At 58.4% G+C, this 20,818-nt stretch overlaps 2 protein-coding genes across 6 annotated transcripts in view; both read right to left on the reverse strand.

Annotated features, from left to right (window-relative positions):
- CAPN5 (calpain 5) overlaps positions 1 to 20,818 on the reverse strand; it is a 53,241-nt gene that overhangs the window by 22,402 nt on the left and 10,021 nt on the right. For all 5 annotated transcript variants that reach the window (XM_059188266.1, XM_059188275.1, XM_059188285.1 and 2 more), the window contains exons 2-3: positions 14,078 to 14,321; positions 7,259 to 7,390 (exon numbers count right to left, since the gene is read on the reverse strand). In XM_059188266.1, the coding sequence (XP_059044249.1) occupies positions 7,259 to 7,390; positions 14,078 to 14,242 (297 nt within the window). In that variant the 5' untranslated portion in view covers positions 14,243 to 14,321. The remainder of the gene's footprint in view (positions 1 to 7,258; positions 7,391 to 14,077; positions 14,322 to 20,818) is intronic.
- Positions 51 to 1,744, reverse strand: OMP (olfactory marker protein). The gene has a single exon (XM_059188308.1). It carries the CDS (start codon positions 1,687 to 1,689, stop codon positions 1,198 to 1,200), a length of 492 nt encoding a protein of 163 aa, XP_059044291.1. The 5' UTR covers positions 1,690 to 1,744; the 3' UTR covers positions 51 to 1,197.

Genomic DNA, 20,818 nt, shown 5'->3' on the forward strand with positions numbered 1-20,818 from the left:
TCTCGCTGGGTCTGCTTCATGAGCAAAGTGTCATGGGCCTCTTCCTGACGAAAAAAAAAAACCACCCAGAGCTGGCTTAGAGACAGACAGGGTGTTGGGAGTACTTCCTGAGGTGCCCCTTGGGCCTGAGCCTTTCCTGCCCAGGGAGCAGGGAAAAACCTCACATCCCAGCAGGGATACTGAGGCCCCAAAGAATCTACTGACTCCAGCTCCAGGGCTCTGGACCCCTCTCTCCTGCTTCCCCCTGGCAGAGGGAAATCCCTTCACTATGCTGTTCCCTGCTTCACTGTATGAACCTCAGAGGCTCTCAGCTCAGGAGCACCCCCTCCCCAAGGTTATCCTGACCAAGCCCCTACTAAGGGCCACCCATGAACCAGCTGGGCAATACAAAGTAGATCATCTAAAATCAGACTTGCTCGCAGGTACAGGCTCTAGAACATAGCCATGAACACAGCACGCTCTCTCAGTATATACGCACACATACAGATAGATGCATCTCTACGTAACTTTTTCACATGTTCCCTCCCTCTCACTTAACCCCCTGAAGTCATCCCCAGTAGGGCAGGAGCTGGCAAGCACAGCCTCGAGCCTGCCAGCTGCTCCCCACTGCCCCAGATCAGCCCTCCAAATGCTGCCTGAAGTCCTGGGGCCCCTGAAGCATCCCGGGTCCATGCCAGGCCCGGGCCAGGAGCGGTGCCTTCCTGGGTCCCCGGGCTCACTGTTCACCTCTGGGATTCAGTGAAGGGCACTGCGGCCAGGAGAGCAGTGATTCCCCAGGGAGGCCGCTCTGTTGTCTGTCTCTCCGTCTCCTGAGGAAGCCCGAAGGCTGGTGCTTTGGATCTCTTTCTCTGTGTCTGTCTGTCTCTGTCAGCCTCTCTGAGTCTCTCTCCGGACAACGAAGCAGAGGGAAGGCACATGCCCTGGGTCCCACCAGGCCTCCATGGTCTACAGCAGAAGCAGTGGCAGCCGGGTCAGCTTCTAGACTACAGGACCTCTGCATCTTCCTCATGGGAGCAGGAGTGCCAGCACCAGGGAAAGGAGAGGAGGAAGCACACAGGCTCACAGGATCCTGGGCACGCTGAGGGCAGATCAGCAGCTAGGAGAAGGTCCTCCAACACAGGCCTCGGGTAAAGGAGCACGCGCAGGGGAGGGGGAGGCGGGCAGGCATGGGGAGGGCGAGGCAGCCAGCAGCAGCCGTCAGAGCTGGTTAAAGACCACAGAGGCCTTGAGGTCAGCGGGCTCCAGGCCCTCGCCAAAGGTGATGAGGAAGTACATGACCTTGCGGATCTTGGCCAGATCTGATAGGCGCTCCCCAAACTCCAAGGCGTCGGCCTCGTTCCAATCCATGGCCTCCGAGTCCTCCTTGCGCCAGAAGATGGCAGCGGGGTCCAGCAGCTGGCGCGTCATGAGGTTGGTGAGGTCGGGTGTCCAGTTCTGGGAGGTGCCCGTGATGGTGACCTTGCCCGGCTTGTCCAGCACCACATCCCAGCGCTCGAACTGCAGCTTCTGCTGCTGGACGAAGTCCAGGCGGTAGACGGACTCAGCCGGCCGCAGCAGCTTCTCGCCGTCCTGGCGCTTCTCCCCGCGCTGCTTCAGGCTCTCCACGCGCAGCCGCATCTGCTTGGTCAGGTCCTGGTCCAGGACCAGGGGCATGCTGAGCTGCGGCTGCTTCGGCCCGTCCTCCGCCATGCCGGGTGCTGCTGCTGCAACGCTGCCTGGGAGCCCCGTGTGCCTGGGAGCCCCGTGTGCCTAGGAGCTCCGTGTGCCGTGTGTGCAGGGGCCTCACAGCCAGGGCCAGAGGCCCCCAAGGATGCCCCGCCTACCCTTTGGCCCTCCCCCGACCCCTCCCCTCTCCTTGCCCCTAGGCCCAGCCTGGCCCTGCCCTGCCCAGTGCTCAAAATGGGGATGGGAGGCCCCCCACGCCTTCTCTCTCCTCCTCCAAGAGGCAGGAACTGAGGCATAGCCAGCGGGCAGAAGGGCGACAGGTTCCTTAGGGACCAGGCTGCTGATGTCAATTGCTGTGGTAACAGCCCTGACAACCTGACTCCCACGGAAGGGCTTGTTTATGAAGAAGGGAGGGTGCCTGGGGCAGTAAGAAAGGGAGGGAACTGGGGAGCAGGGGTGCACTGGAGAGGCTGCAAGACCCCCTGGCAGGAGGGGAGGGGGACAAGGAACAGAGGGGGCCTGCTGTTGGGAGAGGTTCCACCCCAACCAGAACCTGAAGCCACCTCGCCTTCAGCTCAGCCTCACCCTCACTCCTCTCCACATTCAACCGCCAAGGCCTTCATTCCGCCTCCCAGGGGCCCTGGGAGCCCTCCAGTCCAGCCCCAGTGCCAGGACCAGCCTGGCCACCTCCATCTCTCACCTAACCCCACTGGCAAACTTTAGATCTCATCAGAATCCCCTGCAGGACCTAGAACATGATCACTGGGCTCCACCCCCACTGCTTCTGATTGAACAGGGCTGACCAGGCCTAGGAATCTGCATTTCTGCCAACCTTCCCGGGGGATGCTGATGCTGTTGGTCCAGGGACTGGGAGAATCACTGACCTACAGGAGTCCTGTCCACTGGCCCTGCCTCCTCCCCACTGAATCCTAGCACGTATTCTATCCGCATCAAGCCTCAGATTCCCCTAGGAGACCTGAGGCTGAGAGAATCTGACAGACATCTGTTCTACAGTGGCTGAGGCGGAAGCAGGGGCTCAGCTAGTATATTCTAGTAAATGGAAGAACTGGAATATGTGAGGAAGGGGTGAGGGGAAAGGGGAAGCTGCCATGACACGCCACACACAGAAAAGAGGACAGAGGCACAGGCCAAAGTGTAACAACTGAAAATGATCTGGAGGGTCTAGTGGACCACAAGCATAGTAACTGCTAGATGGAGGCTAAATCAGTCAGTGGGATCTTGGCCACGTGATCACCCAGCAGCTGTCTGTTGTAAACATCTCAACTGAGGTCAGTTCTGGAGGCCGCTGGGGGCAGTCCCCCAAGGGCATTCAAGAGGATGCGAAACCTCAAGCTGTCTGACTCTCCCAGAACCTTTCACTCTGTACCTTTAGGGTCAGAAGAGAGGGAAACAACACGGCTGAGGAATTCCTGTGGAGTTAAGCCGGCACCTAGAACAGGGCTTGCCACATAGGAGGCCCTCAGAAGATGCTTGTTAAATGACTGAATGAATGAATGGCACTGAGAAGAGAACTAATGTGATAGGGCCCAAGGCCAACGCCAGCCAGAGGCGAAGATGTGCATATGGGGAGAGTACACAAACACTGACCGGAAGCCAAAATGAGGTTTAGGGGCAGGTGTGTATTAAAGTGCAGGATGATGGACACGCCTGGAAGGTGAGGCCAGGGAGACTGGACCTTCAGCAGAACCTCTGCGGGAAAGGCAGTTGGGGGTGTGGGCTGTGGCCACCATGGAGAGTGGAGGCCGAGGCTGCTGATGGTAAAGGATGATGAAGCCACAAACAGGACTGAGGCCAGGATGATGAGGGCAGGGTGTCAGCCACATGGGTGTGGTAATCCCTGGGACACAGTAGCACTGGGCAGAAAAGGCTGGGAGACTGGAGGCTCCAAGCCCCTGGGGCCCGGGTAGAAGCTGGTCCACAAGGAATGGCAACAGGTGGGCAGGGTCAGGGGGCGTGGAGAGCCAAGGGCATCAGCCTATAGGGGCTGCCAAGTGGAGGGTGTGTTCTGGAAGCCGCACCGAGGGGAGTGACAATGCCCACCTCATCTCTGGACCTGCAGGATGCCGGGGAGACCCAGGGATTATATGACCCTGGGGAGAGCCTGGGCTCAGCCTGGGCCAGCTGCCGACCAGCAGAAGGCTGAGGGTAGAAGGTGTCCAGGGCTTGGGCCTCAAAAAGGCAAGGCCGGAGAGGCCAGAGTGGAAAGGGAGGAGAGGAAGCGGGAAGAAGGCTGCAGGTGGGGCCAGGGCCACCCACGGCTCTCTGCTTGGCCACTGGACACCTTGGGGACACCCACTAGAGCCTGGAGTAGGAATGAGCAGAGGAGTAGAGGAGGTTCCAAACTTGCCTATGTGACTGTAAAACTGTGTACCGAAAAGCAATGCAAATGCCTCTTGAACCCCAACTGGAGAAACAGTCTAGAGGGAAACAGAGTAAACCCCAACACCAGTTGTTTCCAGCTAAAGCAAGCCTTCAGCGACGCAGTACCTGTGTACATCCTCTATCCCCAGTGTTGGGAATGGCATGGGGTACATTGGGTGCCCCATTACCTGGGCTGAATGACCTGCTCTGTAGCTCATGGGCATGAGCTGCGCAGATTACGCGGGGACATGTCGGCCACCCTCCAATCCTCCCTCTCAGACAGCCAGGCACTCACTTCTGCTCGGCTTTCCTCCTTTGGCCGGGGGCGCCCGAGGCTCCAGGCTCAGAGCAGGGATCGGGCCTGCCCCCACGCCTGGGCCTGCACCAGGCTCTGGGGGAGGTGAGCACCCAGAATGAACCAGGCCTGATGGCAAATGCTCCAGCCCACTGTCACGTCCTGATTCCTGGCCCACAAAACCCAGTCACCTGAAGTCCACTGTCCCGCCCTCAGAGAATGGACAGATCATAACATCCCTACCAGGGATCCCACAGGAGGGAGAGGTCCACTGCCAAGAAGTGTCTACTAGAACAGAGGGACAGGTGGGGAATCCAGGGGTGGGTGGGAGGGACTGAACACAGGTATACTGCCATTAAATACCACAGGCTTGCCCTCTCCCACCACAGGCTCCATTTATCCTGGGGACTAGAAAGGTCAGGTTTACGCCAAGACAAGGAGAAGGAACCTGACTTCCCCAGTGTCACACAAGGGCATCCAACCGAGCATCCAACCCAGGTCTGGCTGGTTTCAAATCCTGTGCCCATCAGCCCCAGGTTGCATCAAGAACTAGAGGTAAAGGGGTGGCTTCCTGGCGGAGGGGGCACTACATATTACGGGCATGGTGCACCAGTGTCCTGAGGTTCAGCATCCCCAGAGTGAAGTGGGTGGGGGGAGAGGGGGTGGCTGGGCACCCCTGCTCCATGGAGAAAACAGAGTGGGTGGGGCAGGGGAGGCCCTGCAGGGCAACAGGCCCAAAAGTGAGGGGTGACAACAAACAGGGCCCAGTCAGCAGGGACAGGAGGGGAGTAAGGCACAGTAATAAGCTCCCCAGGGCCCCCCACCTCCTTCTAGGACCCAGGAGCTATCACCACAGCAGCACCAGGAGGCGGAGTGCAATTAGCTGAGAACACCTTGTTCCCTCCAGCCTCCTAGGGACTGGAGCTCCTGGAGATTGCCTCCCAGTCCTTGAAGACTCCAGACCAGCCAGGCCGGGAGCCCTGACCCCCTGCAGGCAGAAGCTCCCGCCCAGCAACAAATAAACACAGAGGGGCCACAGCTTCAATGATAGTCCTCCTGCCTGAGGATCCTGGCTCCCTTCCTCCACTCACTGCCGCAGGCCAAGCCCAGGACAAGACACACAGGAGGTGGAGGCTCCTCCCTACGAATGACCAGAGAGCCTGTTTCCCAGGAGGGCACACGGTGGGCCAGGCTCTGGCCCCACTGAAGGCCCCAGGAGGCGTAGGGGAGGAGGGCCGGCCGTGGTGCTACTGGCGGCTTACAGCTCCATCCAACAATTTGGGGAGGGACTCTGTTCTCAGAACTTTCTTGAGCCTTCTCTGGGCCAGGACCCTGCTGGGCTCATTTGGAAGATACAGCTGGGCCCGCTTTGCCCATGGGGAGCTCACCTCAAGAAGGGAGACCACAGGTAAACAGGGGATTACAGGACAGGGTGGGAAGTCTAGGGCCAGCCCTACAGGATTCCTAAGTGCCACCGTCAGCCCCAGACATAGCTGTGGATGGGCTCAGAGGCAGGGAGACCTTGTTCTGGGCTCAGAGAAGGGGCCTGGAGCCTGGAGACAGGGGCGGAGAGGACAGCCCTACATCCAGAGAACACACTGGGCCCCAGCTCTCTCTGGTCTTTGAGGCTCATGAGTGACATGATCCCACATGTGGCTCTCTGAGGCCCTTCCAGCCTGGATATCTACAATCACCCCCGTCTACAGGCTGCAGCAGTGACCTTTGCTGAGGGCTCTCCAGCACCTGGGTCCCCCCCGGACCATCAGGAGCCAGACCCCAGGGATATATACCCTGGGGTGGCTTTGAAAGGTCACACCCCTGTTCAGAAGGCATGACAGTAGGGCACCTAACACAGTCCCAGCCCCGGCTAAGGGCACAGTTCCCTCTGACAGCTGACGGATGCCCCCTGCTTGCCTGAGAATACCCATCATGTTCTATGAATGTTAATTACCAAAACATGGGTAATGCAGCCCACACTCGTTGAGCACCGCATTGCATAGGCCCTTTGAGAACAGTTTCCTGTTTTGCCCTAACAAACTCCAAGAGGGAGCTACCCTCATATCCTGGTTTTTCGTATGAGTAAACAGAACTAATTATAAAGCTACCAAATGGTGAGGCAAGGGCTTTAACCTAAGCCATCAGGCTGAGATGCCCAGAGCTTGTAAGGCCTGCTGCTGACTCCTTATAGGAAGGGCAGGAAAGGCAGGGAGGAGCAGGGGGCAATGACTGGTATCTGCTAGCACAGGAACCTGCATGCAGTCCTGATGGACTCTATACAGACCAGCAGTCCAGCCTTTACCCAAGCCTCCCAGCCTCCCCAGAAAGGGAGCTCTCCCTGTGGGATTAAAGGGCTGCACTTCCAAGTGTCGCCACAAGAGGGCAAAGTGTCAGGACCAGAGACCGCTCTTTCCATCATGAGCCCTTGGCGCTGGTCCAGAACATCAGCACTTGGAACCAGGAATCATGAAACAAAACAAGCTGGACCACACCCGCTGAACAAGGGAGAAAACGGAGGCCAAGATAAGGACGAGGACTGACTGGCTAAGTCTATACAGCAGGTTCTGGCAGGGGGCCTCCTGAGCCCCAGCTAGTGGTGGCTACACACTGCACCCGACTCAGGCAGCTTCCACATTTCTCAGGCGCCAGTTCTGCCAGGGGGCTCCAGGGACACTGTGGGCCCCCAACATTGAGGTGGGGACACATCAGGATGCCCGTGGGAGCCACACAGATTCCCAGCACCCGGCCCTGGAGAACCTAAGCTGGCAGGTGAGGGGAAAGCGATTCTGCTGCTCAGCCAGAGCTGGGAGCGCTGGTGTCACCCCTCCCCACACCGGCACAGGCATTCATAACATCACACCTGCCAGCTCAGGGTGCACCTCCCCGGGTCAGCAGTGAGGGCCCCACCCCAGGCCTCACCTTCTGCCACAGCGACTCTCGGGAGGCGAGCGACGAGCAGGCCGCCACAAACCAGCAGTTGCCCACTTGGCCCTGGTGCAGGTCGTGGGAGCTGATGCCGTCCACAAAGAGGCGGGGGTCCTCACAGATGTCCTGCGGAGAAGATAAGAGCGGACCTCACTGCCAGCGTGGAGACTGGCCCGCCTCCCCTTGCAGACCGGGGGCCCCAGTGTGGCTGGTCAGTTTCTCCGAATCCAGCTCCCCCCAGGTGTTGCCCAGAAGGCCCTTCTTCCTTCCCCTGGATGAAGAAGTCTGCCCTTCAGGGCCAGAGGTTCAAGGGTGAACAGATGCTGTGGAAGGGCTTGGGGGACTGGCTCCGGGGCACCCCCTTCTGCCTGCCCTCTGTGCTCTTCCCCAGCCAGCAAAGGGTCAATTCCCATCCTCCCCCAGCAGCAGCAGACTGGCAGTGCCCACCCCAGCCCACCCTCAGGGGCCCCCATTCACACAGAGGGTGAGGGCCCCAGGCAGAAATAAACAGCAAACTCACAGAGAATGAATGAGTAGCAAGGGCAGGGGAGAAGCAGGGAGCTGACCACGCCAGGTCCCAGGCCAGCACATCCTCAGGCTGTCTCACTGCACCCTCAACCCCATGGAGGAGTGTGGGGTTGTTATTCCAGTTTATGGCCAAGGAATGAAGGTTCAGAGAAGGGCAGTGACTTGTCAAAGACACACAGCAAGCAATGCCGAGCAGAGCTCCTAGAGGGTCTTTTGTGTGGCCAGTGTGGGTCCAATGGGCCAGGCAGAGACAGGGCTGGGCAGGAAGGCAGTGCCCTTCCCCTTTCCCAGTCCAGGTGTCTGCTTGGGGCATGCAGGTGCCTACCTGTGTCCTGAAGCATCTTTACTCCACAGAGCTGAGAGGGAGGGAGGGAATGCTCCCCAAGGTGGAGGTGGTAAACACTGAGACAGGCCTTCCATGCACCAGTCATCCTGCTGGTGCCATGACCCATCCTCACCATGATCCTGAGACGTGGGCACTATGCCCACAGTACAGATGAGCAAACCGAGGCCCAGAGAGGTTGAACAATATGCCCCACACATAGCTGGGCCTGGCTCCATCACAAAGAGCTACTGAGGTCCTACTACAGGCAGCCAGTAGAAGGCAGCAGTCAGGAAGACACATTTACTGGCTGTGAAACTTCAGGCTGGTGCCTCAGCCTCTCTCAGCCTCCATTTCCTCACCTGTGCAAAGCAGGCATACCCCTGTAGGGCTGTGGCGATGCCACAAATCCCAGAAGCCGGGCATTCTACGGGGATAAGGGGAAAAGGGCTAGGGGTTCTCAATAAGGCGTATGGGACTCCTCTTGCCACCTCTGCCTGGGAAAACCAGTGTTTTGGGGGGCCAGATTGAAGGCCTTAACCCCCCTGAGGGCATGAACAGCTCCAGATGGGACTTCAGTGTGACCCAGAGCCAAGCCTTATGGTGATTTCCCCATAATACAGACTGTGGCATGCCGCAGGTCGGAGTGATTCTGCCCCAGGTCATGAGAACCTAGTGAGGCTGGAAACTTGCAGAGCGGGCTGCTATCAGGAAGCAAGGCAGGAAGAAGACGGCCTCCCTCCCCACAACCCTTCTTATCTTCTCTCCACGGCCTGGCCCACAGGCCGACCAGCGCCCTGAGCCAGGGAGAGCCGTGACTTAGCACCCACCTCCCTGGAAGGGGGGCAGGGTGGGAACTGGGGGTGCTGCTTCGTACCTAGAGGACCCCAGCCACATGGCCACCACACGAGGTGACTTCCTCATACCCCTCCCCTTCATATCCTCCAGGCCAAGGCTCTGGAGAGACATGACTGGCCGGTGGTCCACAGAGAAGGATGCCGAGGCCCAGGAGCCAGTGACAGCCAAGGTCACACGGCAGTAAATGGGCCAATGGGACACAACGCAGGTGGGCTGGGCTCCCTGACGAGGTCTCCTCCCTACTGAGCTGACCCCTGGGGCAGGGCCAACCATCCCAGCCTGGCCCTGGCACCCAGAAAGGGGCTCTGGCTCCAGATCCTTCTCTGGCCCCTGAAGAGAGACTGAGCATAGGAGTCAGGAGTCTTGGCTCCCAGGCTCAGTGCTGCCCTGAGCCTCCACGGTGAAGCGGGGTACCTCCAGCCAGGCAGGGAGCCGAGAGGGGGTAGGGGTCTGGGGCGTCTTCCTACCACCCGCAGGCACAAGACTTGCTAGAGTGAGTTGAGGTCGGTGGTACCTGGACCCACCCCCAAGTCCAGTAGCCACCTGGGGATACCCCGCATGGACAATCACACAAACAGCTCCCGAGGAGTGGGCACCGGCTCTGTGCCCAGCATTGTGCCACACCACCCTGTGAGGCAGGTACCACTGGCCTCCTTGCTTCACAGATGAGGAAACCAAGGCACAGGGAGGTGAAGTCATTTGCCCAGTGCCACAGAGGAAGAGGTGAAGTGAGATTCAAATTCAGGCAGTCAGCACCACGGCCTCCGGGGGGCTAGGACTTATGACAAAAAGCCACCCTGCCTCCCTCACAATCCCGCACCTGTCCCCAGCCCAGCTTGGGGCTTCCCACTATACAGCAATGAGACCAAGGGGTCAGAGGCAACCCAGACCCTCCCCTCCCCCGAGGGCCAGGATCTCAAGACCTGTGTTTATTCTTCCATCGCTCCTGGGCTATTGTGTAGGCACAGCCCACAGAGCTAGTCAGGGAAGTTCCCAGCCTGAAGGCCCATCCCTGGAGGAGGAAAAGCCTGACTCTGACCCTCCACGTGAGCCAGCAGCCATGACAGCAGGAAGCCAGAGAGAGATCAGAGGAGGCTGCCTGGAGGCAGTGACACCAACAGAGCAGGCAAGGAGAGGGACAGTGGGTAGGGAGGTCTCCAGAAAGAAACGGGGACTCCAAATTTCCCCCAAGATGGGATCCAGCCACAGTACCGAGACACATGCCACCTCTGACACCATGCTCCCTGGGCTCCTGGCCACGTGTGGTCCCTTCTATCACTGTTCACACTCGGGGTCACCCCCACCCGCACCAGCCTGCGAGCTCCGGGACAGGGCCCAGGCCCAACTCCGCCCACTATACCAGCGTCAAGAGCAGGGCCTGGCAGGTTCTGCTGGGGCTGCAGGAAGGCTCTCCCGGAACAAGGGAGGGCAGAGTGGCACGCAGGATTGGGCCCAACAGGCATCTTCAGGGAGCCCTGGACCAAGTCATCTCCCAGGGTTGGGAGGTGACAGCTCTAATGCTCCACAGACCTCTCTCTGGGGTACGGCCTTCTACATCAGCAGTCACCTCTCACCTCTCGGCCCTTCAGCCCGTCAGACCAGTTCCACCGGACACGGGGCATAGCCCAGAACTGTCTGCCTCCAGGGCACAACAAGAATTTCGGGTGTGCAGGCCCGGTGTACAAACAGGCACGCCCCGAGACAGCGGACCCAGGCATATTCGGCCCTCGTCTTCCACCCTCCTGCAGTCTAAGATCCAGGCAGGAGCCGACCCCCGACCCGGGACAGTAAGGCCCAAGAAGAAAGCAGTCCGTCTGCCTGGGACGGGGCAAAAAGGGCAGGTTCTCAGGAGGAGCGGCCATCCCACACTCCCCCTCCGCCCCCAGCAATCCGGTCCTGCAAGGCATTCTGAGCAGGTGCCCAGAAGGGATCGTTCCGGGCAGGGCCGAGGCCCAGATGGCCGGCCCCAGTGAAACTATCTGTTCCGTGGCATAAAGGGGCCTATATTCCAGCACAGCCAAGGAGTGGGGTCTTCTCCAGGTGCTGGTGTGATGAATGTGAGCCCAGGACTGGGGGCTGGGGACCACCAGGCCACTAGGGGGATGATTCTGGGGGGGGCTCTAAAACTGCCATCTGTTTGTAGAACCCCTACTTGCTCCCTTCTTGGTTCCACCAAAGGACCTGCAAACTTATTTCCAGACAAGAGGAGAGGCAGAGTGCTGGATGAGGCAGGGGGTACTCGCTTCCCACAGAGATGAAAAGGGACCCCCACAAAGGACCTGGGCCTGAGAGAGGAGGAAGGCCCTCACAAGTCCACACCCTCTGGCTTCCCCCTGAGTCACAGGCCTCGATGACAGTCTCCTCTTATCTCCCCGACCAGGCCTGTGGGGGAGGCCAGCAGGCCTTTACCAAACTGGAAGGAACAAAGAAACAATGAACCCAGAGGAAGGATGAGGGTGTGAGCCCAAGGCAGGTGCCCTGGGTGGGGAATGAGGTAGATGAGGCCTGGCTCCACCCATAGAGTCCACAGGAGATGGGTCTTTCCAGGCAGGGCCAGCTCTCCATCCCCAACCAGGGATGGCAGGGAGCAGGTGGGCAAGAGAGGGACCCGGGGCCTCCGGCTCCCAGGTGTAACACCACAGACACGAGTCATCTCAACCCCCAGAAACCACGATCGGCAGGAGTTAGTCTCCCCATTTAGAGATGAAGCAACTGAGGCCAAGGGAGGGGAAGTGACTTATTCAAGGTCACACCTGCCATGCCCCTCCTGGGAGGTGGGGCCAAGTTCATCTAGCTCAAAAACGAGCCTTCACATTCCATTTTGGAAGAATGCGAAGTGAAGTCCAGCAGGCCAGCAGGGAGAGAGCCTGTCTGAGATCCTCAAGAAGAGAGAGACCATGACACTGAGCAACTTAAAGAGAAGGGGGGAAAGTGGGGTGGGAGTGAAGAAGGCCTTCCCAGGGGCTATCCAGAAAGAGCCTTTCACTCTATTTATAAAGTCAGGTCACAGGCCGCAGGAAGTAAGACTCCACAGAAACACAGCTGCCTTAGGACAAAGTTCCAACTCACTGGCCAAGGACCAAGAAGCTGGGAGTTAATGGTCACCCCACTGGGCTGGCCTCGCCTCATCCGCCTGGGGCAAGCCGGGCCTGACTTCCTGCTCCACCAACCAGCCGTCCTGACCGCCTGACCACAGGGTAAGCCCCACACCACCTAGCAGGTGCTGCTTATACAACCACCATCACACCCTGGTCCACCCCGTCTCACCTCCTCATCCCACCCCCCCCAACTGTCCCTGGCCGTGAACTCCGCCTCCCAAAGCCAGAACCCATCCCCTACCACCAGCCCTGGGGTGCACTCAGATATCTCCCTGTCAACACCAACCACCACAAGCCCTCTGTCACCAGCCTCCACAGGCAGGGCAGGGAGGCTCTGCTCCTCCTCTGGCAGGAAAAGGAGCCCAGAGAGGGCAGGCGACTGCACCAGGATCACACAGCAGGGGGATGCTGAGCCCAGGCAGGCTGGCATCTCCTCCTCTCACCACACTGAGCCTAACCTTCCCCAGCCATGCCTCACCAGCCTCCTTCCAGAGTCACGGATCTAAAATGTCTGCGTGCTGGCCAGAGGGCAGGACAAGGGCAGCAAAGGGGTGGAGTGAGAGGAAGGCAGAGAGCTCAAGTGTCTCCCCCCCACACACACCCCTAAAACCTCACAAAGGCCCTTTGAGGCTAGCCTCCTTCCCCACCCACCAGACAAAGGACAGAGAGGAAGGCGTGGGCATAGGGGGCCTGGGAGGCAGGAATCTTATGGCCAGGCCAGGAGGCTCCTGGGAGTTCCAGAGAACCAAGGTGTCAGGCAGAGGGCCAGGGCAGGCAGGACTCCTGGGTCCCGTCCCGGCTCAGTTACCGGCTCCCTGGGCAGTCAGAGCATGCGCCCTCCCCCACTGGCCTCAGTTCCTCTACCTCTCAAACACCCCAGTCCAAGAAAATACACAGGCTTTTTGAGCTGGAATGGACTTGAGATCACAGACTAGGAGAGGAACACGAAACCTGAATCCCACTTTCCCAAAATGTGTAGGAGGTCGGAGGGAACTTCATAAAACACAAACCTGCCCCGTCACACCCTGCTGAAAGCCTTGTGCCCCCCACCCCCGGCCCCCAACCACCCTCCCGGGATCCGGCTGCCCCAGGACACACCAGCCCCACCAACCACAGGACTCAGACTCCCTCTTCCCTGATGTTCCCGCCACGTCCCAAAAAAGCCGGAGAGTTCCAAGTCTCCCATATTTTCCACACGGTGCCTCCCCCTCCGATCCCGAGATGCCTCCTCTAACTATGGGGCAGGGAGCACAGCACAGCTCCCTGCACCAATGTCCCTCCTGTGTGACCAACTCAGTGCCAGCAGCCGCCCCCTCACCCAGGTCCCGGGGGCACCCACGCTCACATGCAGGGATTGGGGTTAAAGTCGACAAAACTGTGTCATGAGGCCAAACAGTTCTGTTCAACACTCTCTAGCCTCAGCGACCAAGGCTGGGCAACAGCCAGACAGATGTCACAGATTCACCATTCTCCACAGTAATGGTGTTGCTGCCGGTGCCGGTGGCTCACAGGCCGTCTCTCAGGAGGCTCCCAACAACCCTCGAGGGCACTGTGACTTCTTACTGCTGTTATCAGTATCGATGAACCATCACCATAAATACTTTTCATTTGTGGCAAATGACCGTCTCAGAATCATGACGACAACAACCAGCAAATCGCTTACACTCGAATGTCACTCTCTGCTTTACTAGAGTAAAACATTTGCCTCCTTTTTAAGCCCCAAACCACCCTGAGTTTTATTTTGGGTGCCAGGGCACTCCTTTTGCCCTGTGAGGAAGCTGAGGCTCAGAGAGGGGGCGAGGTCCTGGCCAGGTGGCGGCGGCCCCAGGATGAGGGTGATGGCCCGGCTCCCTGTCCAGGCAAAAACCCACAGCAGGAAGGCCCTCCGTTTTCCCAGCCCCCCCCCCCCACCGGGAGCCTCGGGGTGACCAGCCACCGGCCTATCCGCTGCACACTGGGCAGGTCTGGGCCGATTCGCCTCAGCTCCAGCTGTGGCCAGACACTGACCTTGGGCCGCTTCCACCTGACCGTGGGGCCCGGGGAGCCCTGATAGTACAGCGAGTCATCGGTGGCCGGGAAGTTGGGGTCCTCGAAGAGCACCTTCCTCCGCAGACAGGCCCGCTTCAGGGCAGAATAGTTCTGGTCCTCGTAGGGCTTCACACACGAGAACATGGTGGCCGCTGCCCCAGCAGGGGGGGGCGACACAAGGCAGCAGAGAGCGAGGCGGGCACGTGGGTGGCTCCTGAGGTACCTGGGACAACAGGAGGGTGAGAAGATCATCACTTACTGAGGAGACTGGAGGACCTGCGCCCATTGAGTCAGGGGAGCCTTGGGTAGTGGGCAGCCTCCACCCTGTCGCTCAGGCCAGGAGCCGAGGCTCAGAGGCAGGGACAGACACGGCTGCTACAAGCACGGCAGGGACAGGAACCGACTGACCAGACACCTCGTCCTGAATGCTCTCACTTCTGATGCTTGGAGGCAACGTCAGCCTCCAGGCCAACAGGCCACGGGCTCAATCCCAAGGTGTTCGGGGCTCCAGGGCCGCACCCGCCTGCTCCTTCCCTTGTCCCCAAATCCCCCTACACCTCCTAGGGAAGAGTCTGACTCCTGGCTAACCCAGCAGCTCCCTGGCTGCCTTCGCAGGCACAGGAGAGCAGGGCCACTGCCTCCAAACGCCCCTCCTCCAGACCCTCCCCACTTCATCTAAAGGTCCGTTTCTGCCCCGTGGGGAGGGCGCCCCCCTGTGGCCATCGCTCACATTCATTCCCCCGCCAGCCCTCCAGCACTGCCTCCTTCACCCTGCTTCTGGAATAAACATCTCCTCATGGCTCCTTAATCCTACTGACCTAACCTCCCCCGAGGCCCAGATCCCTCACTCTGTAGCCTCCCAGTCTCCTACGCCAGACTCTCCCTGATGACTTCGCAGACTTCACCGAGTCTCACTCCCGTACAGTCTCAGAACAGTCTCATCCGGGCCCAGAGAGGCAGCGGCCCTGGTTGACACTCCCCCATCCCTGCCCTCCCTCTCCCTCTGGTCCTGGGGCACTGCACCAAGCTGTGTTCTGCTCACCTCCCCAGCCTCATGACCCCATACTCAGCCTGGACCTCTCTTCGGGTCCCCCAACCCAATGAGGGCCCCCGGCACCCACGGGCACCGATCCCACGCTGAACTCCTCATCTCCCTCCACCCCTCCCACGGATTCCCATCCCAGGAAGCAGAACCGCAGGTGCCCATTAGACCAGAGCCCCAAGACCAGGGTCGGCTTGGTTGGTTCCCCATGCACGTGCAGCCCCTGCACAGAGCCCAGAATAGAAGGAGGCTGTTCCTGTCAGCCGCCTCCCTGTAGCCCCCTTGGGCTGGCAGCCGTGTGCTAACCCAACACAAGGGACATGGACTGGATGTGGCCAGGCAAGGCCTGGGAGGAGGGTTCAGGCTGGGGAACAGCAGCCGGCCTGCTCCTGAGAGGCCCTGACTGATGCTCAGACGGCCAGATGTCAGACCCACAGCCCCCGTATCTCAGACTCCGTCTGGGCTGCTGGCAGAGCTCCACACCCCTGGGTCTGCTGGTCCTGGGGTCTGCCCAGGGCAGCAAACTACCACCCCGCTGGGCCATAGGCCCTGGCTTCCCAGCCCCGATGAGGAAAACCAAAGTGAGGCAGGCTGGCTCCTGGGGTGAACACAGGTTTGAGAGCAAGTCTGATGTGGGTACCCGTCCCAACTGCACCTCTCACCTGCTGTGTGGCCTTGAACAGGTCACTGAACCTCTCAGCCCCCATTTCCTCAGCTCCACAGTAGGAACAACATGGCTTTAACTAAGTGGAATATGTGTGATGATTAGCCCGAGGCTGAGAAGGCTGCTTGGCAGGCCAGAGGGAGGAGACTGAGAAGAGGAAACAAACCACCTTTCACTACCAAGAGAGAAGCTCCATCCCTCTGGCACCTGCCGGCACACCAGCTGGCAAGAGGGCCGTGTGCAGTATTTGCAAACAGTGCTGGCCAAGTCTTTGATTGTTCCCATTTTTCAGAAAAGAAAACTGAGGCTAAGTGAAGGGAGGAGCCTTGGCGGCGTCCCATGGCAGAGTCTGGAATTGAACCCACATCCTTTGGTGCCTTCATCTTGGCCCAGTGATCCTGCGGCACAGAGAAAGGCCCAACGCCACACACCCTGACTGAGCCAGCCTCACGGGAAGGGAAAGGGGAGGGATCTGACGGGGAAGGGAGAAGTAGGAAGGGCAGAAGGTGAGATGGGTGGTCAGTATGGGATCCGGATGGACGGCAGGGAAATCAGAGGGTTTGGGGTCTCTGCCTGGCGAGTGCCAAGGACACACGGCAACCTCACCTTCTGCCCCACATCTATACCCAGCCTGCTCCGATGCTGTGTGACCTCAGGCCATCCCTCGGCCAGGAAGGCCCAGAACCCGGCCCACACTCACCCAGCCTCCCAGTGTTAGAGGCCTGAGGGAAAGAGAAGAGGGGAGCCTCGAGAGAGCCAACCCCTGGGCTTCTGGCAAACGGCCAACCAGGAGAGTTATTAGCATCACAGTTTCCGGAAGGGCCTGCTCAGGAAGCAATTAAAGCTACAAGAATTAGATCAAGGAAGCTGAGAGCAGGATCCCAGAAATCAGCTCTAGCAACTCCATGTTCAGAGCCCAGAGGGCCCAGAGCTGGGGAGCAAGCTGCCCGAGGTCACACAGTCAAGCTCCTGGAGAATAAGGGTTCTGGTGGCCTTCTAGACCACACCATGGTGAACGCTCCCAGAGAGGACAGAAAGGAGGTGGGGGAGGAGAGAGGAGAGCTTGGCTGGGCCCAGGCCAGGAGAACGGGGGCCAGGCCTGGCTGAAGGTCTGCCCCAGCTCAGCCATCTCACCAGCTGCACCCCTGCCAGCGAGGCTCCTGCTGGCCTACCGACGCCAGGTTCTTCTGGCCCCAGCCTTTGCACACACGGGTCCTCATGGCGACTGTCCTCCCACACCTTCTGAGGGCCCCAAGATCATCTCCCTTTCCACCCACTGGGTCAACAAACCCACGAGGTCAGAGTCGAGAGCCTCTGAGCTTTGCCCTCTCCCTGTGCAGACATGAGCATTGAAGGCCGTGGACAAACCAAGAGTCAGGAGAGTCGGCTCCCAAACCCAGGGGCTCTTCTCTCTGGGCCTGAGCTGGGAGAACGGCGCTTCTGGTCTCTGGACATCTTCATACAGTGCGCAAGCCGGCATTAACAGGAAAGCCCGAGCGTCCCCACTGCCTTCAGCCTGTCCTGTTCCCTCGGTGCCTGCCCACCTCACCCCACCCCTACCATTCATTCTGCATGCCAAGCTACAGCGCTAAGAGCTCCAGGCGGTTCACCTGTCACAGCTCAGCCCAAGGACCGCTCCCCTCCCCTCTCCCCCCCACAGTCCTGGAACCCCTGCGACACCCCCACATCGTCCTCTACCTGCACAGGACTCATCCATCCCCCCAGCCCAGCACACCCAGTTCCTCTGTGTCCCCCAAGGGTCCAACAATGGGGGGTAGATAAAGTCAATGTATACTGAAAGAGCCAACACAGGTGAAGGAGAAACCTCTTCTATGTGGCGGGGGCGGTGGGGGCGGGGGTGGCTCGAAGAGTGGCAGGGACCACCAAAGGTTTTAGCTTTCCATGTGGGAGCCACACCAGCCCTCAGGGCTCATGAAGGCAGGGCCTGCCCCCCTCCCGCCCACTCCCGCTGGCTGCATGCCAGCCCATCTCCACACCCCTGCTGTCCCCAGGGGCATCACGGCCACCACCCTGGCTCCCACTGCAGCAGCTAGCTCTTCTCCGGATCTTGACAGAGCACTGGCTTTAGTTCCCAATGTCCTCTTATGCTGTGCGATCCTGGACATGCCCCATCACCTCTCTGATCTGTGTGGTCCTTGCCTGGAAGGAAGAGCTAACGAGCCAGGGACTCTGGGAGCATCAGAGGAGACATGGCCGCACAGAATGCCCTGTATTCCCAAGGGAGGCCATTGCTGGCATCAGGGGTACCCCACTGCATTTCCACACCCCTGCCAGGAGGGCAACGACAACTCAAGGTCCCCATCCCCAAGGGACTTCATGGTCTAGTGTGGCCAAAAGACACAAGGCGGCAGGGAACACGTCATTCAGAGATTCCGGCAAGAACGATGCCAGGAGGCCTTCACAGAGGCCAGGCCCCAGAAGCCGGCCATTCTTTAGGAGACAAAGGACACTCCAGACAGAGGGAACAGCTCAAGCCAAGTCTCAGTGGCAAGAAAGTGCAAGGTCACCCAGACCCAGCCTGGCATGGTGGGGCCCGCGGACCGAGCATGGGGCTGCTAAGTGGGCACAGAACAAGGGCCTGAGAGCCCTCACCAGGGAGCTCAGAGCAACCAGTCTGGGACAGGCCAGTCGGACCTGAGCTCCAATCCTGACTGCACCACCCAGTGCTGTGCATCTTCAGGCAAGGCGTGAATCCCTCTGAGCAGCTCTCTGTCAGCCCTACCTGATTGTAGCTTCTCAGGTGACTGGGAAAGAAAATGGCATCGGCCCAGGCCTGCCCTGCAAGACTCTGTCCTCACCTTGGAAATGGTGTAGACCTGCCTCCAGGAGGCTGAAGCCTGGTCTGCTGTTCCTAGGCCAGCAGGAGGCGGTGTGGACCGCCCAGCTGCGCACCAGGTGGGGTAAGGGCTCCTCTTGCCGGTCACACTGAGCCAGCAGCAGGACAGGACAGGGCTGTCGGCAAGGGGACTTCCCTGCATGATGCAGTCACCACAGCCAGGGAAGGACAAGAGAGAGTCTCATCCCATTTTATAGATGAGAACATCGAGACAAGTGTCCAAAATCTGCAGCCCATTGGCTGGATCCCAAGCTTCCAGACTCCCTCTCACACCGGGGCTTCCCAAGACAGGGCCTCGGATTAAAACCTGAGCATGTACTCTGATGTGGCAGTAAAGACATCAGAAAGAAAGCTCTGTTGCCCCTGTGGGGCTCTCTCTAGGACTCCCTCCGAGAGTGAGCTCAGTTCCATCTAACGGGCCCTGGTCCACCCGCTTGACAGGAGGAGAAGACCTCAGCAGACACCAGCGCCTGGCGGAAAGTGAAGGGTTTTTTCTGCTGTTTTTACTTTATCACCAGTGGCTTTGGACTTGTGGATAGTAATAATGACTTTCCATTTAGTAGACACACAGTTTCCTTTAAGAAATATTAAGGAAATTGGTGCGCCTGGGTGGCTCAGTGGGTTGAACCTCTGCCTTCAGCTCTGGTCATGGTCTCAGGGTCCTGGGGTCGAGCCCCACATAAGGCTCTCTGCTCAGCAGGGAGCCTGCTTCCCTTCCTCTCTCTCTCTCTCTCTCTGCCTGCCTCTCTGCCGACTTGTGATCTCGGTCTGTCAAATGAATGGGTAAAATCTTTAAAAAAAAAAAAAAAAAAGAAAGAAAGAAATATTAAGGAAAAAGGAAGTTGATTTAAAGAAAACTATGAAGTTCACAGTGGTGTGGGGGGAGTTGGGAGGTGGGGACCCGGAGCCCTGGAGGGCAGGGGACAGTTGAGGAAAAAGGAGGGTTAGGGGGAGTCGCACTGCAGTTAACAAGACACATCACACAGCTCTAATAACTTAGACAGTGTGGTACTGGGCACAGCGGAGACAAAGGACCAATGGAACAGAAGAGAACAGAATAAAGAGTCCAGAAAAAGGACCACAAGTAGGACACTTGATTTATGGCAAAGGAGACACCACAGTGCTCTGGGCCAAGGATGGTCTTCTCAATGAATGGTGCTGCATCGACTGGGTTATCCAGGTGGGAAAAGATTCATCTTAACCCTTGCCTCCCACTCTACACAAAAAACAATTCCACATAGATTTCAAAACTAACCAAAAGGATAAACGATAAAGCTTCTTGAAGAAAACATGAGAAAAAGAGCATGCCCATCTGGCCAAAGAAGAAGAAAAAACCCTTGACTTCACAAGTCATCAAAGAAATGCGACTTAAAACCACCACAAGAGGGGTGCCTAGCGGGCTCAGCTGGTAGAGCACGGGACCCTTGATCTCAGGGTCGTGCGTTCAAGCCCCATAAGGGCATGGAGCCTACCTAAAAAAATAATAAAATAAAATGCTGAGAAGACACCACTCCACCCTCACCAGAATGGCTACAGTGAAAACCACACGCACACAAGCCCTCCTTCGTGTACAGCTCTTCAGCACTGGTGGTGGAAGGTCTACACTGGTAAAACCACTTTGCCCAACCATCTGACCATATGTATTAAAGCTGAACAAATACATAGTTAGCAGTTCTACTCCTCAGTATATACCGAACAGAAATGCACGCACACGAGGCACCTGGGTTAAGCGTCTGCTTTCAGCTCAGGTCATGATCCCGGGTCCTGGGATTGAGCCCCCTAATGAGGGGCTCATCAGGCTCCCCGTCCAGCGGGGAGTCTGGTTCTCCCTCTCCCACTGCACAACCCCCACCCCAGCTCATGCCCTCTTTCTCTCTTTCTCACTCTAGCTCAAACAAATAAATAAAATCTTTTAAAAAAAGAAGAACAACAACAACAACAAAAAGAAAGAAAAGAAATGCATGCATATATTCACCAGAAAACATGTACAAGAACGTTTACCACAGGAGTGTTTGTCAAAGCTGAAAATTGGAAAAAAATACCCAATGTCTACCAATAAAAGACAGGATAAAGACGGTGTCACAGCAAAATAGTACCCGGCAACAAAAATGAGTGAATTACTGCCGCACACAGGGCCCCAGGTGGGCCTTACCAGGG

Source organism: Mustela lutreola, chromosome 1 (assembly GCF_030435805.1).
Source record: "Mustela lutreola isolate mMusLut2 chromosome 1, mMusLut2.pri, whole genome shotgun sequence".
Lineage (NCBI taxonomy): Eukaryota > Metazoa > Chordata > Mammalia > Carnivora > Mustelidae > Mustela > Mustela lutreola.

What these genes read in the sequence shown, in the direction of transcription:
- OMP (XM_059188308.1), bottom strand. Translation starts at nt 1,689, where the DNA reads ATGGCGGAGGACGGGCCGAAGCAGCCGCAGCTCAGCATGCCCCTGGTC.